Here is a 13,800-nt window from a genome sequence, read left to right as displayed (position 1 = left end):
AACTGTTATGACTATTTAGCACCAGTGGATATCTTAAGAGTCCTCAAATATACACATCATTTCTGATCTTCCAACCTTTGAGAGGCTGCAGACTCAAAATAGTAAGGAAGCAACAACAAAAACTTCACTTTCTGGATCAAATTTATAGTGAAAGCAGCCGAGTTGCTTGAATCAATCACTGGAAGCAAATTCTTATATATACGGACCTCATCTCGATCCAGACATCAGACATCATGACATATGAATAAAACACCAGACATGGGAAAGGTTTACAAAACACAGTACAAGCAAAACAAGTGAATGATCTAGGTCAGTTATATTTATTGACTCAATATACTTCTGTCAATGTGACCAGCTTTGCCTACGAGACATCAAATGCATGATTCATTTCCACTGCAAGTAAACCAAAAAGAGAGAAAGAATAAAAACCCAAAACAGCAACAACAAAACCCCAGCAAGAAGATCACAGATTAAATACACAGTGTGTGAGGATGGATTTGGCAAAGAGCAGCATTTACTGAAGATTTCATCAACAGCTCTTGGCTGAATCACCCATGCCATAAAGCAATCAGATGTCTGAAAATCTCCACTCTTCCCCTTCCTATCCGCTCCTTTTGGGCCTGTGTGATGCACCATACATGTTACAACAGGACTTTGGATGCATTTAACTCTCAAAAGCTAAAATTACCCAAAGATAATTAACCTACAAAGTGTGTTTTACCCAGTCAAGCTTGTAATCCTGCAAGCCATTCAAAATGCACTTAACGTCAGGAGCTTGCTGGTCAGTTTGAGTGGTGAAAACGCTCACGTGACTAAGTTAAGCAGATGCATAATTGATATATTTTCCCTATTTTCTCTTCTAAGGCTCGTTTTCTGTAAAACTACGAGAAACTTTGGCAAGAAGATGGTTCATGTGCATGGAGCTTCCTGCTAGCTGTGCTCGGGGCAGGACTGGAAGGCACCCTGTGAGGCAGCCCCGCTCCATCTCCATCTGAACACGCTGGGTAGTGGTGAGAGCACTGTGCATTTTTAACTCCACTTTCCTGGTTGGAGTGTTTCCTAGAGCTTTGTTCAACCTACTAAAAGCACTCCGAATATCCAGCTTAGATGTATTCATAACCAATGTACCCCATTTGTTCCTCTGCCAAAGCTGTCTTTTGGCTTAAATATCTCTTTTCTCCTTCTGTGATTTTTACCTCCTTAAGTATTTATAGGCAACAACTATCCTCCTTCACAGTCCCAGTTTTACCTAGCTAAACTCTTCTTGCCTGACAAGTTTTAAAGGATTCATTGAAATATATACAAACAAAAGAATAGGAGCAAGGGTAAAAAGAACAGCTAGCATCACATTATAAATGTTTCCAAATGTTTAAACAAATAACAGCCACATTTGTAACAGCTTTTTTCCCCCTTTGTAAAGACTTCACAGACTGCAAGAGCTGTTAGTTTTAGCCCTAGGGAAAGATTAATGGAGAACTCAGCTCCAGCCACAAGATGACTTATACCCTTTTGTGTGTAGATACTACAGCACAGAAGAGCCTTCTATACTGCACTAGATAAAACAGAGCCTAAAATACAGGTTGAGAAGCTTCTAAAATCTTATAGAGAGCTTTTAGGATCTACCCCTGGGCATAATGAGACACAGGGGCCTGAAGAGGTTGCCCAGCCACTGCAGGGACAATGGCAGGGCTCACATTGGCATCTCCCCAGGCTGTCTCTCACCAGCTCTGCTCCACAGACTGGGACAGAGATGGCACATGCAGCTTTCTTCCTGAGTTTGCCCTTTTTCTGCAGGTCATGAGTGACCCAGCAGCTGCTGCTGGTGGCCCAGCTCCTCGCAAACCAGACTTGTTCCTCTCTCTTTTCTACTAGCTAAGGTCTACAAACCCACTCTGTATTTTAGGACTACTTCAGCGATAAATTTTCAGTGTTGTCCCATGCAGTTCTAAGGAAATTAAGCCACTGCTCAGTTACACAGCACCCTGTGATGACTCAGCAGCTCACTTGAAAAGCAGACCAAATTTCTGCTCCAACACTCTGAAATTCCCTTCTCACAACTCCTCGTGCAAAAAAAAAGCAATTTGGCAGTTCAGTCTCTGTCACTGACCTGACCTTCCCCCATGCACAGCGAGGGGTTCTTTTCTGCCCAGAAACTTATCATCCAGCACATCATTAGAGCTTTTAACATGAAAATATATAGAGCCTCAAGCTATTCTAGCTAAAGAACACTCAGGTGGCTTTTCAATTCACCAGATAGCTTTAATATTGGCTATATAAGAGGATAGAGTGTGTAATCTTATTCAGCAGCAGTTAAAAGAGGAAAGAAAAAATCCATGGTCTAGCAGAGGAATCTATTAGCCTCAGAGTTAGCCTCAAAGTGGAGCGAGGGGCACCAGGTAGAGAATCCCACTGCAGCAGCACCCAGGACCTGGGGGTTTTATTAAGCTGGAGCATCTGAAACATGCTTGTGTCTGAAAAGATTTTAAAGTAACTCATCAGCGGAGATGATTTTTAAGAGGCTGTAATATTTTTATGATGCACTTTAGTGCATCATAAGAGAAGCATCCTTCTAAATATAAACAGGCATGCACTTAGGGGAGGAAACAGGTTTGAGATTGGACAGCGATGCTTTGCTGCCCATGTATTCCTGCAGCAGACAGCAAGAGTCATGTTATGCTGAGGACAAAAAGGAACTTTTAGCATCTTGCCATCTGGCCACTTCACATACCTGGATATTTACCACTTGCTTTCTTAATAAATGTAAACTAAGTTAATAAACCACACATTAGTATGTGGATGTTAAATAAACTAGAACTGCCAGTTAATCAGTCCAGGAATACAAAACTCACTGGAAAGATAAAAGCTGAGAGAACACGGCTGTGTTACATGAACAAGAGCACTGCTGGTATTTTAGATGTTGCAGTTCTCACCAGCAGATTGTGGTTTATTGTCAAGCAGCAGGAAAGGAAGAGAAATGGGAGACAATAAAATGCTGCCACCCTCTATTTTCAAATGTTCCTTCTAATGTGGCTTTTCTTTTTTTAAAAAAAATAATTTTTTAACACCCTTACGTTGTTAGGAGAAAATAAAAGCACACAACTGACAACCAATCAATCCATTTGCTTCTTCTCATACTTGTAGAAAGTTTGAGAACTTCTATTTAGAAATGAAATGGTGGTAACAACAACAAAAAAAACCATGAGAAATACATTCTTGGCTGTCCTTTACCAGACTTAAATAAAAGGGATAAAGAAAATAGTCACCCATGACTTTGTAGCATCTTTTTAACCTGACGTTGTAAAGCAGCACATTGGAAGTAGGCACTTGCACACATACACTGATAATCTTGTAACTAGTTCTGATAAAGCTAAAATTAATACTAAATTTTAGATTAGCTTCAAAATTTGAATTTTTCTTGTATCAACTTAGATTCAGGAGAATACTAATAGATATCTGGCAAATTCATGAAAATCACAGAGTCATAGAATGGCTTGGGTAGGAAGGGACCTCAAAGATCATCAAATTAACCTCCTTGCCACAGACAGGGTTGCCAGCTGCTATATCAAGTACTAGATCAGATAAATAATAAATATTACTGGATTTTAGAGATTTCTAGTACTCGGATATGTACTGTGCCTGGCTGCTTGATTAAAACTCTGGGATCTTAAATCTGTCCTCACGGAGAATCAGCAAATAACAAATCTGAAAGTGTTCCACTGTAGATTTGTCCTTCACAATGAAAGGAAGGGCTTCTGCGTCAGAGACATTTGGTGCCAGTAAATGTGTACAGGCCACCAAATTGGCCATCATTATGCAAAACATGTATATAAGAGTGCTTATACAGATCTGAACAAGACAGCTTAAAGCCATGCAAATGCATTTTTGCAGTTACTGGATAAGCAAGGTGTTGATCAAAGCTTTCTCCAGCAAATCCACTCTAAGAATGAGGATTAAAATTGGTTACGTTTAAACATCATTTGAACTTCAAAAAAATAGAAATCATCCAAATTTCAAAAACTGTCCTCAGATCCTAGATGCTACAGGCATGGAACAATTTATGAGGGCTTAAGAGAGCACTTCTACAGATATTTATAACATTGAGCTAAATAGACACTTTTGTTCTCAGTTGCTGAAACTCCTATTCAAACCAAGATGCACTTGCTGAGCAGCATTTTAAGCTCAAGGTCAACTCTTGCCGCATTCTATTTATATATTTATATGTGAAACATGTTTTGGGATCCAGATTGCTACCTTGCTCCCAAAGGTCTGCTGCTTCCAAGTCTTCACATAAAAAGAGCAGATCTGAAAAGCAAGAAGATACCCCACAGCCTTCTTCCAACAGCTAACTCAACCAAACATATGGAATGACTTGTCAAAATAATATTTTGAGAAATAGGTTATCAGGGGCCTCAGGTCCATTCCATATGGTCTGAAGTTCCCCACCCTCCTGACCATACCATGCTACTTTTCCTTCTGCAAAAGGATACATTCCTTAATAAAAGTAGTGCTGCTCAGGTCACAGGGATTCAGAAGCAAACAAAATTTCATTTATATGTTTAGAACACTGTAAGATATAAAAGCGGGGCAAAATCACTCACACAGCAGAGCTCAGAATCTAAAGAAATATTTTTCCTACCAAAAGAAAGATTTTTTTCTTCTTTAAAGCACAGATGTTCTTCTAAATAAAGTGGAAGCTTTCCCTTTGCAGCCTTTGTGATTATCAATCTTTGGTTATTTTATAATATAAGGTTGCCTCAAACCTCACTGGGGAGAAAAATACACATCGCTTTATTTCCTCTGTTGCAAGAACAAAACAACTGTGAAAGCAAAGAATGTTCCAAAAGAGCAAATAATAACCCAGCTAAAGAAAGTCTACAAACTTATTCATTCAAAAATAATTCCACAGATGGATAAGCATTTAATTTTCTGAAGTGAGAATAAAACAGCGTCTCTCTTCTCTGGAAGATGGAATAGGTTTTTGTATCTGCCTGTTTATACACAGAACATAAATACACGCTCAGAGAATGCTGCAAGTACTGTAAAAAGAAATCCAAGGGGAAGTTATTACTCAGGCTCTTTGTTAGTATTTCTGCAGTAGAGGTAGAGTTGACATTGTTAAAAATAAATTTAGTTGTACCTTACTCGGCCAGTACAAATGCTGTTTGCATTAATGCACTTATGATTTCCTTTCTGCCGCTCCCAGATAAGATTGGAGTTGAAGAGCACGATGTCTTTTCGATCTTGCATTGACTTCTTACCCTCTCAGAAAATGGCTGGGTCTCTGTTTCCAGAAGCACGGATAGCAAACAGCCTTTTCTACATGTGACAAGGAGTCTTTGCTCCAACAGTGAAAAACAGACACTTCTTTCTACAGGGTGCTCCTGTCTCCCACTTCACCCCAAACTTTGCATTTCATGCTGCTGCTTTTTTGAAATTTCTATTATCATGGCACGACACCGGGATGTCACAACAGAATTACAGCTAATAAGGGAAATTAGGGGGAGAAATGAAAGAAAATGAGAAAATGATTTCCTTCCTTCCTCATCTAAGAGGCAAATGTACTTGTTTGAGATATAAGTGACATCTATTTAGTTTTATGTTTATAAAACAAATAGATCCCCCCTATATTTAACAAGATGGAGTCAACTTCAAAAATGCCCTTAGGTTTCCAGTTTGAAATTAACTGGCAGTGCGTGGTTAGGCAGAATGCAGTGACACTGTTTAGTTTTAATCAACCCATTTCATTTTGATTCGCCCTGGAAATAACAATAATGATATGATTTTACCATCCAGGTGCTAACAGCCAGCCTCAGTGCAGAACTGTCAAGCACCACGGCAGCTGAAACAGTAGGAAAATGTTGCAGGGTTCACTTCGCAACAAGACATTGACTCCTGCTGTCTCGTACACAGAAAATCTCCTGAAATGACTTAGACACATAGGGTGAAGAAGGATGAATCACTTTGCTCAGACATGCGCACAAAATGCATTTAGATATGGATTAAAAATATATTCTGCAGCTAAAATAAAACCAGAGCGGCGACGGGAAGAGCTGGCTGTCTGCTAGCATCTGGCAACCTGAGTTTCCTGGAAGGGATGCCCATCAGCCCACAGAGCAGAGCTGGTTTTGCTGTGCTCTGCTTTGTGACTCGTGCCTCCTTTTTTGATCTTGGCATTAGTTCTGTAAACTCAGTGCATCCATGCTTATCTTCAGTGAAATGAAATACTACATGAATAAATCTCACACAATACCAAAAGCTAATGCTGACCTCTCCGCAGACTGCTGAAAATGCTCAACAGAGTGCCACTTAATTGACCTATCTCCCCTCCTCTCCTCTCCTTTCTTTCAAGAGTAATTATAAAGAAGAGATTGAGGTGTGCCAGACCATTTGGCTCTTCAGGAGACAAGGAATTTTAAAACGCAGACCAAATGTAAGACAATAAAACATTACATACTGAACAAAATCTCTGAGAAGGCTCAAAATAGAAACAGCTTTTAAGAAAAACCAAACAAACTTCCCCCTCCTGCTGCCTCCGAAACCTTAACTAGAAAAGGAAAAAGAAGAAAAAAAAAACAGAACAAAAAAGCTCCACAAAACCTGAAGTGATATATAAAAATAAAAGTACAACTGAAGCATTTTTGACATTTCTCTATCACTCTTAAAAATAGTAATAATCCTGAGCTATTTTCGTTGCTGAAAGAAAATAAAAATCAATGCATTTCCACTTAGTGCTTTTGAAAAGGATTACTTGGAATTTCAGCAAAATGCTTTAATGCAGCTTTGTAACGGAGCCCGCCATAACTCACCAGCAGGGCTCCTCACACTCCAGCATCTCTCTGCACGCCAGCAGCCAGGAGTGGAGGGGAACACAGGTGAGGCTGCACCGCCTGGGTTCATCTGTGGGTACCTGTGCCATGCCTGGGTACGTAACCTAAGTGTGCTGGGGCTCCCTGCCTTGTAAGGCAGGGACTTGAGTCAATAGAACAGCAATGTATGTCAGGCCAGGCTGGATGGGGCTTTCAGCAATCTGGTCTGGTGGGGAGGTGTCCCAGCCCATAGCGGGGGGGTTGGAACAAGATGATCTCTAAGGTCCCTTCCAACCCAAATTGAGGATGGGGTGTTTTGTGCCTTTGTTTTTGGTTTCTGCTTTTAACATAAATAGAACAATTTGTAAGCCTTAATTTTAGTGCATACTCAAAGGTTTGGAAGTGCTGGCTTTCAACCCAACTGCATTTCTCGTTTTTTGGTTGGTCATAAATTTTAGGTTTATAACTATGAGCAGAATAAAAATGACCAAATTGCCAATAGACATTAAGAATCTCCTGTAAATCATTTTAAAATATGCGAAGCCATCTTTGAAAGAGGGAAGTGGTTGAACTTTCCCTTAATATAGGCAGGACAGATATAAAACTGTATATTTTACAACGAACCACAGGTATTGCTCAAAATAATTAATATTGATAACCAATGCAAAAGCTATCATGAATAAAACAGCATCTTTCAAACAAATCTACTTTTCTTAGCTCATATAGGAGAACAAGAATCACCAACAATGTTTTAAAACAACTGTTTTCAAACATCACTTTTTCCCTGTTGTTTCTGATTCTATGCATACAAATACAGAAAATATAAAACCCAGCAAAGAGAGAAAGCAGAACATTTAAAAACGCTCATATAACTCTGCACAAAACCTTCACTCGTACCATTAAAAAGTACAATTTATTACCACTGGAAAGCATAAGAAGTAGAAAGTACTCTTGAAAAATAATAACTGCTTCTACCAGCACACCAGAGACCTCTACAGAAGATGTAGGAACCATTATCTCCATTTTACATGTGGTGAAAATGAGGCAAGGACAAACACTGCTGAAATGAGGCTACAGCAGGTAAAAGTCTGACTGGTTTCTTACAACCTTTCCAACGTTTTGGTATGCACTGAAATATTGGATAGAAAACTTCTTTTTCTTTCTGCTCTCCAACTGGAAGAAGAAGATGCTCTACAACACCATGGGGACTTTGCAAGCTCTGAAGCTGTCCCCAACTTCTCCTGCTCCCTTTGCAGCTCGGTTCTCAGTTGAAAGCTTTGTTAATGTGATATGGCAATCTAAATTAAACTCTATTGCAAATTTTCAGACAGCAGTGACGAGGCAGTTATTCACAGCACCTCTAGTCAACAGTAGACAGAACGGGGAAAAAAAAAGACAGTTTATTCTCTCGGGTTTTATCACTGGCAATACCAGGACAGAATAAAGCAGGCAATTTGCATTTCTCAGCATTACTGTTTCAAGCTGCCTGCAGACTCTGGCACACATCCTCACACCAATTTAAATGAGCTTTGGCCATTGGATCAAGCATTACAAATGAATGTCTAAAGCCTACATCATAACGTATGTTAAGGCCATTCAAACAACAGGTCACGTTACAGAATTTAAAACCTGCCTTCCTGCTCCTCAATCCCTACTGTAATTTTCTGCCATATCTTTTGTACTTTTTCAAAGAGATCAACTGTATACACTCAACGTATTTCAAAACAAAAAGCCAAAATGAAAAGCAGTCGGAAAGCGTGCAGAGCTCTCAGACTCGGTGGGTACAAAGTTCTGCCGTGAGCAGGGACTGACTTCTCTGCTATGTACCGTGAGACAGAGCAGTACCAGTGCCCCATGCGGGAGGGAGTGGCTGCTGTTCTCTTCTCAGGCACCTGAGCCAAGTTCTTCCAAGATAACAACCAGCAGCATCTCTTCCCCTCCCCAGTTTTCCCATGAACAATAATCAGGATCAAACACTCAAAATCGACGGCTGGCTGCTTTGGCGCAGCTGGAGGAGCACGGAGCCCTGACAGAACACGGCCTGGGCTGCCAACAGCCCCGAGCTGGACCTGCTGCTCCCCACTGGGTGCTTCCACACGCAGCCAAGCTCAGCCCCAATGCAGTGCAGCTGTGTGACACTGGGGCTGGGTGGTGGGCAAACAGCTCGCCTGTGAGAAATCCCACCCAGGGCCTCTCCGCACCAACCCAGGAGCTGCCTGCGAGCTCAGGGCTGCTGAGCTGCTTGGTGGGTACGCTTCTACTCAGCTTCACACCTTGCGTTGGTGCCCTGCTGACCTGAGCTCCTGGCTTTAGGCTGCACCCTCTTTGGCACTGTGGATTTGTGCAGTGATGAGCAGACCGCTACCCGAGCACTGAGAACGTCTCAGGCTGACCCCTGGTAGCCAACAGCAAGCAGTGCCTCCTGCCCTAAAGAGCATTCTTGTCAAAATAAAAAGAGAAAACAATCCGACTCCAAACCGTTCGTTTTAAATTTATTTTCCCAGCCTGTGCCAGTCATTGTGATCAACGACAGACTACAAACCAAAACAGTGAAATGAGATGCTGGGGAAGCTGCTATTGCTTCGCTTATCTTTTGAGCACTTCACTGTCAGCAGCTGAATGAGCACACTGGATAAAACAGGTGAGATGGATAGTGCTACGGGTACATTTGTGGTGAGCTGTGTATACCAGCAGCACTACGTGACTCAGGGATAGTTTATATCAGGGAAGCCTCCTGGGTAGGAATTCAGATTTATCATTTGCGTATAGAAACGGCTTCTGAGGACGTAACTTAGGACGAGTTTGCTTCTCTGTAATCACTCGATTACCACAACCAAAAGTTGGAACTGGGACAAGAGTACTTAGAGAACTTAAGCGACAGATGTCATCCCATTTCTGAGAGGATGTTAAGGGATATTCGAGAAAGGATATGACTATCTCTTTAGAAAGAATGAAAAATAAATTGAATTTTCTCCCAGTAACCCTTATGAAACACAGTTTCCCATTTGTCTGTGGTGACAGATTCCTGTATTTCCCAGAGGAAAATGTAATTTTCATTGAGGAAGGGGAAGAGAAAGAGAAGGTGAATGAAAATGTTTTGATTCTTTTAGTTCTTTCAAGGACCATTTTCTAAGGAAACAATTTGATGAATTCATCTCTACAACTGCCCGTTCCCAGGGGTCTTGTACCTACAGATGTATCCACAGCCTGGGATTAAGTTGAAAGAAAAGGGGCACAGTAAATATGTTACCAGTTAATACATTACTCTTCGACATATCTTTGAAGACATGATTCGACAATCCATCAAACAACCGTTGTTCCTGAGGCAGAAGTATTAACATGAATTCGATCTAGATACTCTCCAGATATCTCCAGACATACTTCTGGCCACTGAGTTATTGCTCTGACCACTGCTAGAGCTCAGAGCCAGCTGTCTCATGGAACACGCACACAGACATGTGTGCACTTGGACAGTTCTAGGCATTTCATTTTTTAATCAACTTGATCAAGAGCTAAGAGAATCAGAGAATAAGTGACATCCTGAAGGTGAGGAATGCATACATTGAGCTGTATAGTCTTATAAAAACTCCTCCCTTCATGAATACCCCTTATTTAGGGGGAAAAGACAAACTTTGTTATGAAGGCAAGAATTCTCAGCCTTTCTTATAATATCACATAAAAGGCATCCAAAGATAAAAGGGCATGTTCAACAAAGCACAAATATATGTTAGCATTATTTGATGATCAGCTTCAGGTTAAACCTGCCTTGAGACTGGAGATTAATAGTGATAGCTTCTTTTAATGACTGTAGAAATGCCACAGTGCCTGCCAATAACAACTTGAGCAATGAACAGGTTGTTATAGAATGTATTGTTTATGCACCACTGACTGCAATCTCTATACAGAAAATTTAATAGACCCTTTTTTCCCTCTCAGCAAGCTTATGCGGTTGGGGATTTAGAACTGCATTATTCCTTATGACCTGACTTATTTATCATGTCAATCATAGTAATGATGTGTCAAAATTATCACAATTCTGAAGCCTTCCCTTTATCATTGAGAGTGTTCTTTCTCAGCACCGTAAGCACATATGACAGAAGAGACATCAGAGGCACAGATTTCATGCATGGCTCTAACAAAATCACAGGGTTAAATAGCTACTTCTAGAGCCAAAGCACCATGGAATAGCTCCTTTCATTTTTCTAATTCAGCTCCTTGTAATAGCAGCTAGACACAGCTGCAACTGCAATTAAGGAGAAAAGATGGGGAATAAAACCGCACAGAGTCAATTGCCAAAGGTCAAATTCAGATGCTGGAATTTGCAGGTCCTGACCCACCTAACAGCATGCAGTTGGCCTTCTGATACCACCAGTCAGGTTTAAAATTACAACTTTTGCAATTAGGAAGACCGAAGAATTAGACAAGCAGCTAATTTATTGGTGAGATCATCCTTCCCCATCTACACAAACAGCTTTGCCAGGGGATCAACTTAGGGAAAGGAAAATAATGTAGACAGAGGGATTAGAAATTGCTGAAACCGAAGTTTCAGATAAGTGTGCGTGCAAGGTCACAGCCTGTCCCTGAAGGTGACTGGCTCAGCAGTTCAGGTGCAGCATCCCTCAGAGCAGGTTTCTGAACAGAACACTGGAGTGCATCATACCAGGTTATTGACTCAGAGGAATTAAAGGATGAGAAATAGTTAACAACAGGAGTTCTGGCAGAGGTACAGCATATATTCTTTTGGTTCAATTTTCTAGAGCCTGAGGTCTGAAAGAGATGGAAGCCTCCTTGAAAGGGTCTGGACAGCATTCTAAATTTCATGTACCATAAGTTTCTCTCAGTCACAGAAGATTAATTCACCATTTATTCTGTAGGCTAGCAAGAACTCGGGAAGCAAGTAGTGTGTGCTGTCCTGGAGGAAGGAGGCAGTGAAGCCCTGATCCCTCTGGGGCTTGTAACTGTGGCTGGAACCATTTTTAAATGCAGTTACAGCCAAAGAGAGTTTTAACAAGTTTGAATGCACACCTAACATCGTTATATTCTGAAATATGGATTCTCTAACCGGTAGCTTGTGTTGCAGCATACTTTTTGCTAGAGTAGCTGTCTGAAATGATACTAAACCAAGCTAGCTCTACACATGTTGAAAAATGCCTGTCAAGTACAGCTCTGGCAGCATCGCCATGAAGCTTATTTGAAGTGTCCAACCTATGGATCAGCAAAAATATGGAGCTTAACACAGACTAATAAAATACAAATAGGTTGTTCTGTGGGAACTCTGATGGAGCTGCAGAGCACTTACTGCTGAATTACAAGGTGAGCATGTCTCGGGGGACTCTAGAATCAATAAAAAGAAATGATGTGGCCCTCCACCAGGTAGAGTTAAGACAGGTCCATAAAATGAACTGACAACAGCCTGCAAGAGTTGCTTTGTTAGGACAAGTAAAGCTGTAGGAGTAAGTATTCACTAATGGGAGAATTAAGCTAGGCAACAACTAGCAGTAATCCAAAATTGACTAAAAGTAAGCAATCCTAAGCAAGCTCTCTTAAAAGGTACCTATTTATTCTCCCAAAAGTTAAGAATTAGGTTGGAATAGAATTAAGATTTCACATTTAAATATACCTAGAGTATTTGCTGATACGTGGGGGTGCTTTCTTCAGGAAAAACTACAGCGTACATCTCAGAGTTCATATGATGTCAGTTGGCTGAACAACTGCAGTACTGTATTTTAACCTTCTCCGTGGCACCACTCAAAACCCCTTCTCTCTTTCTCTTCTTTTGGAGATCTTCACTGATTTGTCAGCAAGCTTTAATATTGTTAAAGTAGCAACTGTAACTGTGATAGTATTAAGATCAATTTTTCTTTGCTGATGCCATGATTACCTTCCATTCATCCCCTGAGACAGCTCTTCTAAAGAGGACGTGTTTGCAACACACATTCTATTTCCATACCTTTGTGTTTTCTTGGTCAAAAGAGAGCAGCTGGAAAGTTAACTTCCAACAGACCTCAATTTTCTCTTAAATTTGATTTTCGTAAATGAAAACAGTAGTTTCAGTGTTCCAATCCCTTGACCGAGCACTGATAAAGCGCAAACTTCTATCTAAACCTACTTAAATAAAAGCAAGCAGCAATCAGCCAAAGTCTTTGCAACAACAGAATCTGTAGCACAAATTTTGAATAATTACTTTATCGCCATTGGAGGGTCCTTAAACGTATTTTGGTGTTTCTTCATCTGTTCCTATGACACACTACAAATTCATCACTGATAGACCGAAGAACTTTTGTGTTGTGCTCACTATCTCAGCAAAATATGATGACCTGCTATTTACAGAAGGTTAGATCAGATTATTGCATACTCTCATATAGCTTCAAAATAAGACATTGTCATCAAAAGAAATGCTCTAATATCTATGGGAACAACTCTACAATAAATACAGTTTTTAGTGCTACAACCAGCTGGAGCTAGATTGAGCAACACAATTCACAGCTCATCCCAAGTCTGAGGCATAGTCTGGAACTGCACAGGGAATGCTCCTAAATGCCCACACTGTGTCTGGAGTGTATCACACCAAACCAAATTCTCGTATCTTTGCTGTGTCCTTGTAGGGCTAGTGGGGCCAAGTAAGCTGGGTCATGTTCCTTAGGATTTTCCACATAAAATATCTTCTCTATTATGAGCTCAGTGGAACAGAAGTGTGGAAGTGTTTCATGAGATAAAAATAATATAGAGAAAATTCATGAAACCAAGAAAGCTTGACATCTTCCATATTCAGGCTGAATTTGGTTTCATGGTGATTTAAACAATATGAAACCACCTTTAAAAAGATAGCATCATCTTGAGGGACTTAAATCTCCAAAAGTTAAGAAATTAGCCAATCTAATTGTATGGATCATTTCTCAACATTCCACTTAACTTTTAATTACCCAACAGACTGTAATAGCTCCTTTGGAACTGTTAAGACTCCGTCATGTCAATTTGGCAGCTACAAATGCAC

The 13,800-nt window shown here is 40.5% G+C and overlaps 1 protein-coding gene across 11 annotated transcripts in view; it reads right to left on the bottom strand.

The window, feature by feature from the left end:
* The window catches only part of SDK1 (sidekick cell adhesion molecule 1), a 367,601-nt gene that overhangs the window by 155,603 nt on the left and 198,198 nt on the right, over window positions 1-13,800 (bottom strand). The window contains exon 1 of one of the 11 annotated variants that reach the window (XM_021412026.1): window positions 8,634-8,775. The exons of the other annotated variants lie outside the window; for them this stretch is intronic. Coding sequence (XP_021267701.1) covers window positions 8,634-8,760 — 127 coding nt within the window. The 5' untranslated portion in view covers window positions 8,761-8,775. Of the gene's footprint in view, window positions 1-8,633; window positions 8,776-13,800 lie in introns of those variants that run through there. 11 annotated transcript variants of the gene reach the window in all.

This window comes from Numida meleagris, chromosome 13 (assembly GCF_002078875.1).
Source record: "Numida meleagris isolate 19003 breed g44 Domestic line chromosome 13, NumMel1.0, whole genome shotgun sequence".
Taxonomy (NCBI): domain Eukaryota; kingdom Metazoa; phylum Chordata; class Aves; order Galliformes; family Numididae; genus Numida; species Numida meleagris.
This window is presented reverse-complemented; position numbering and strand designations above follow the sequence as displayed.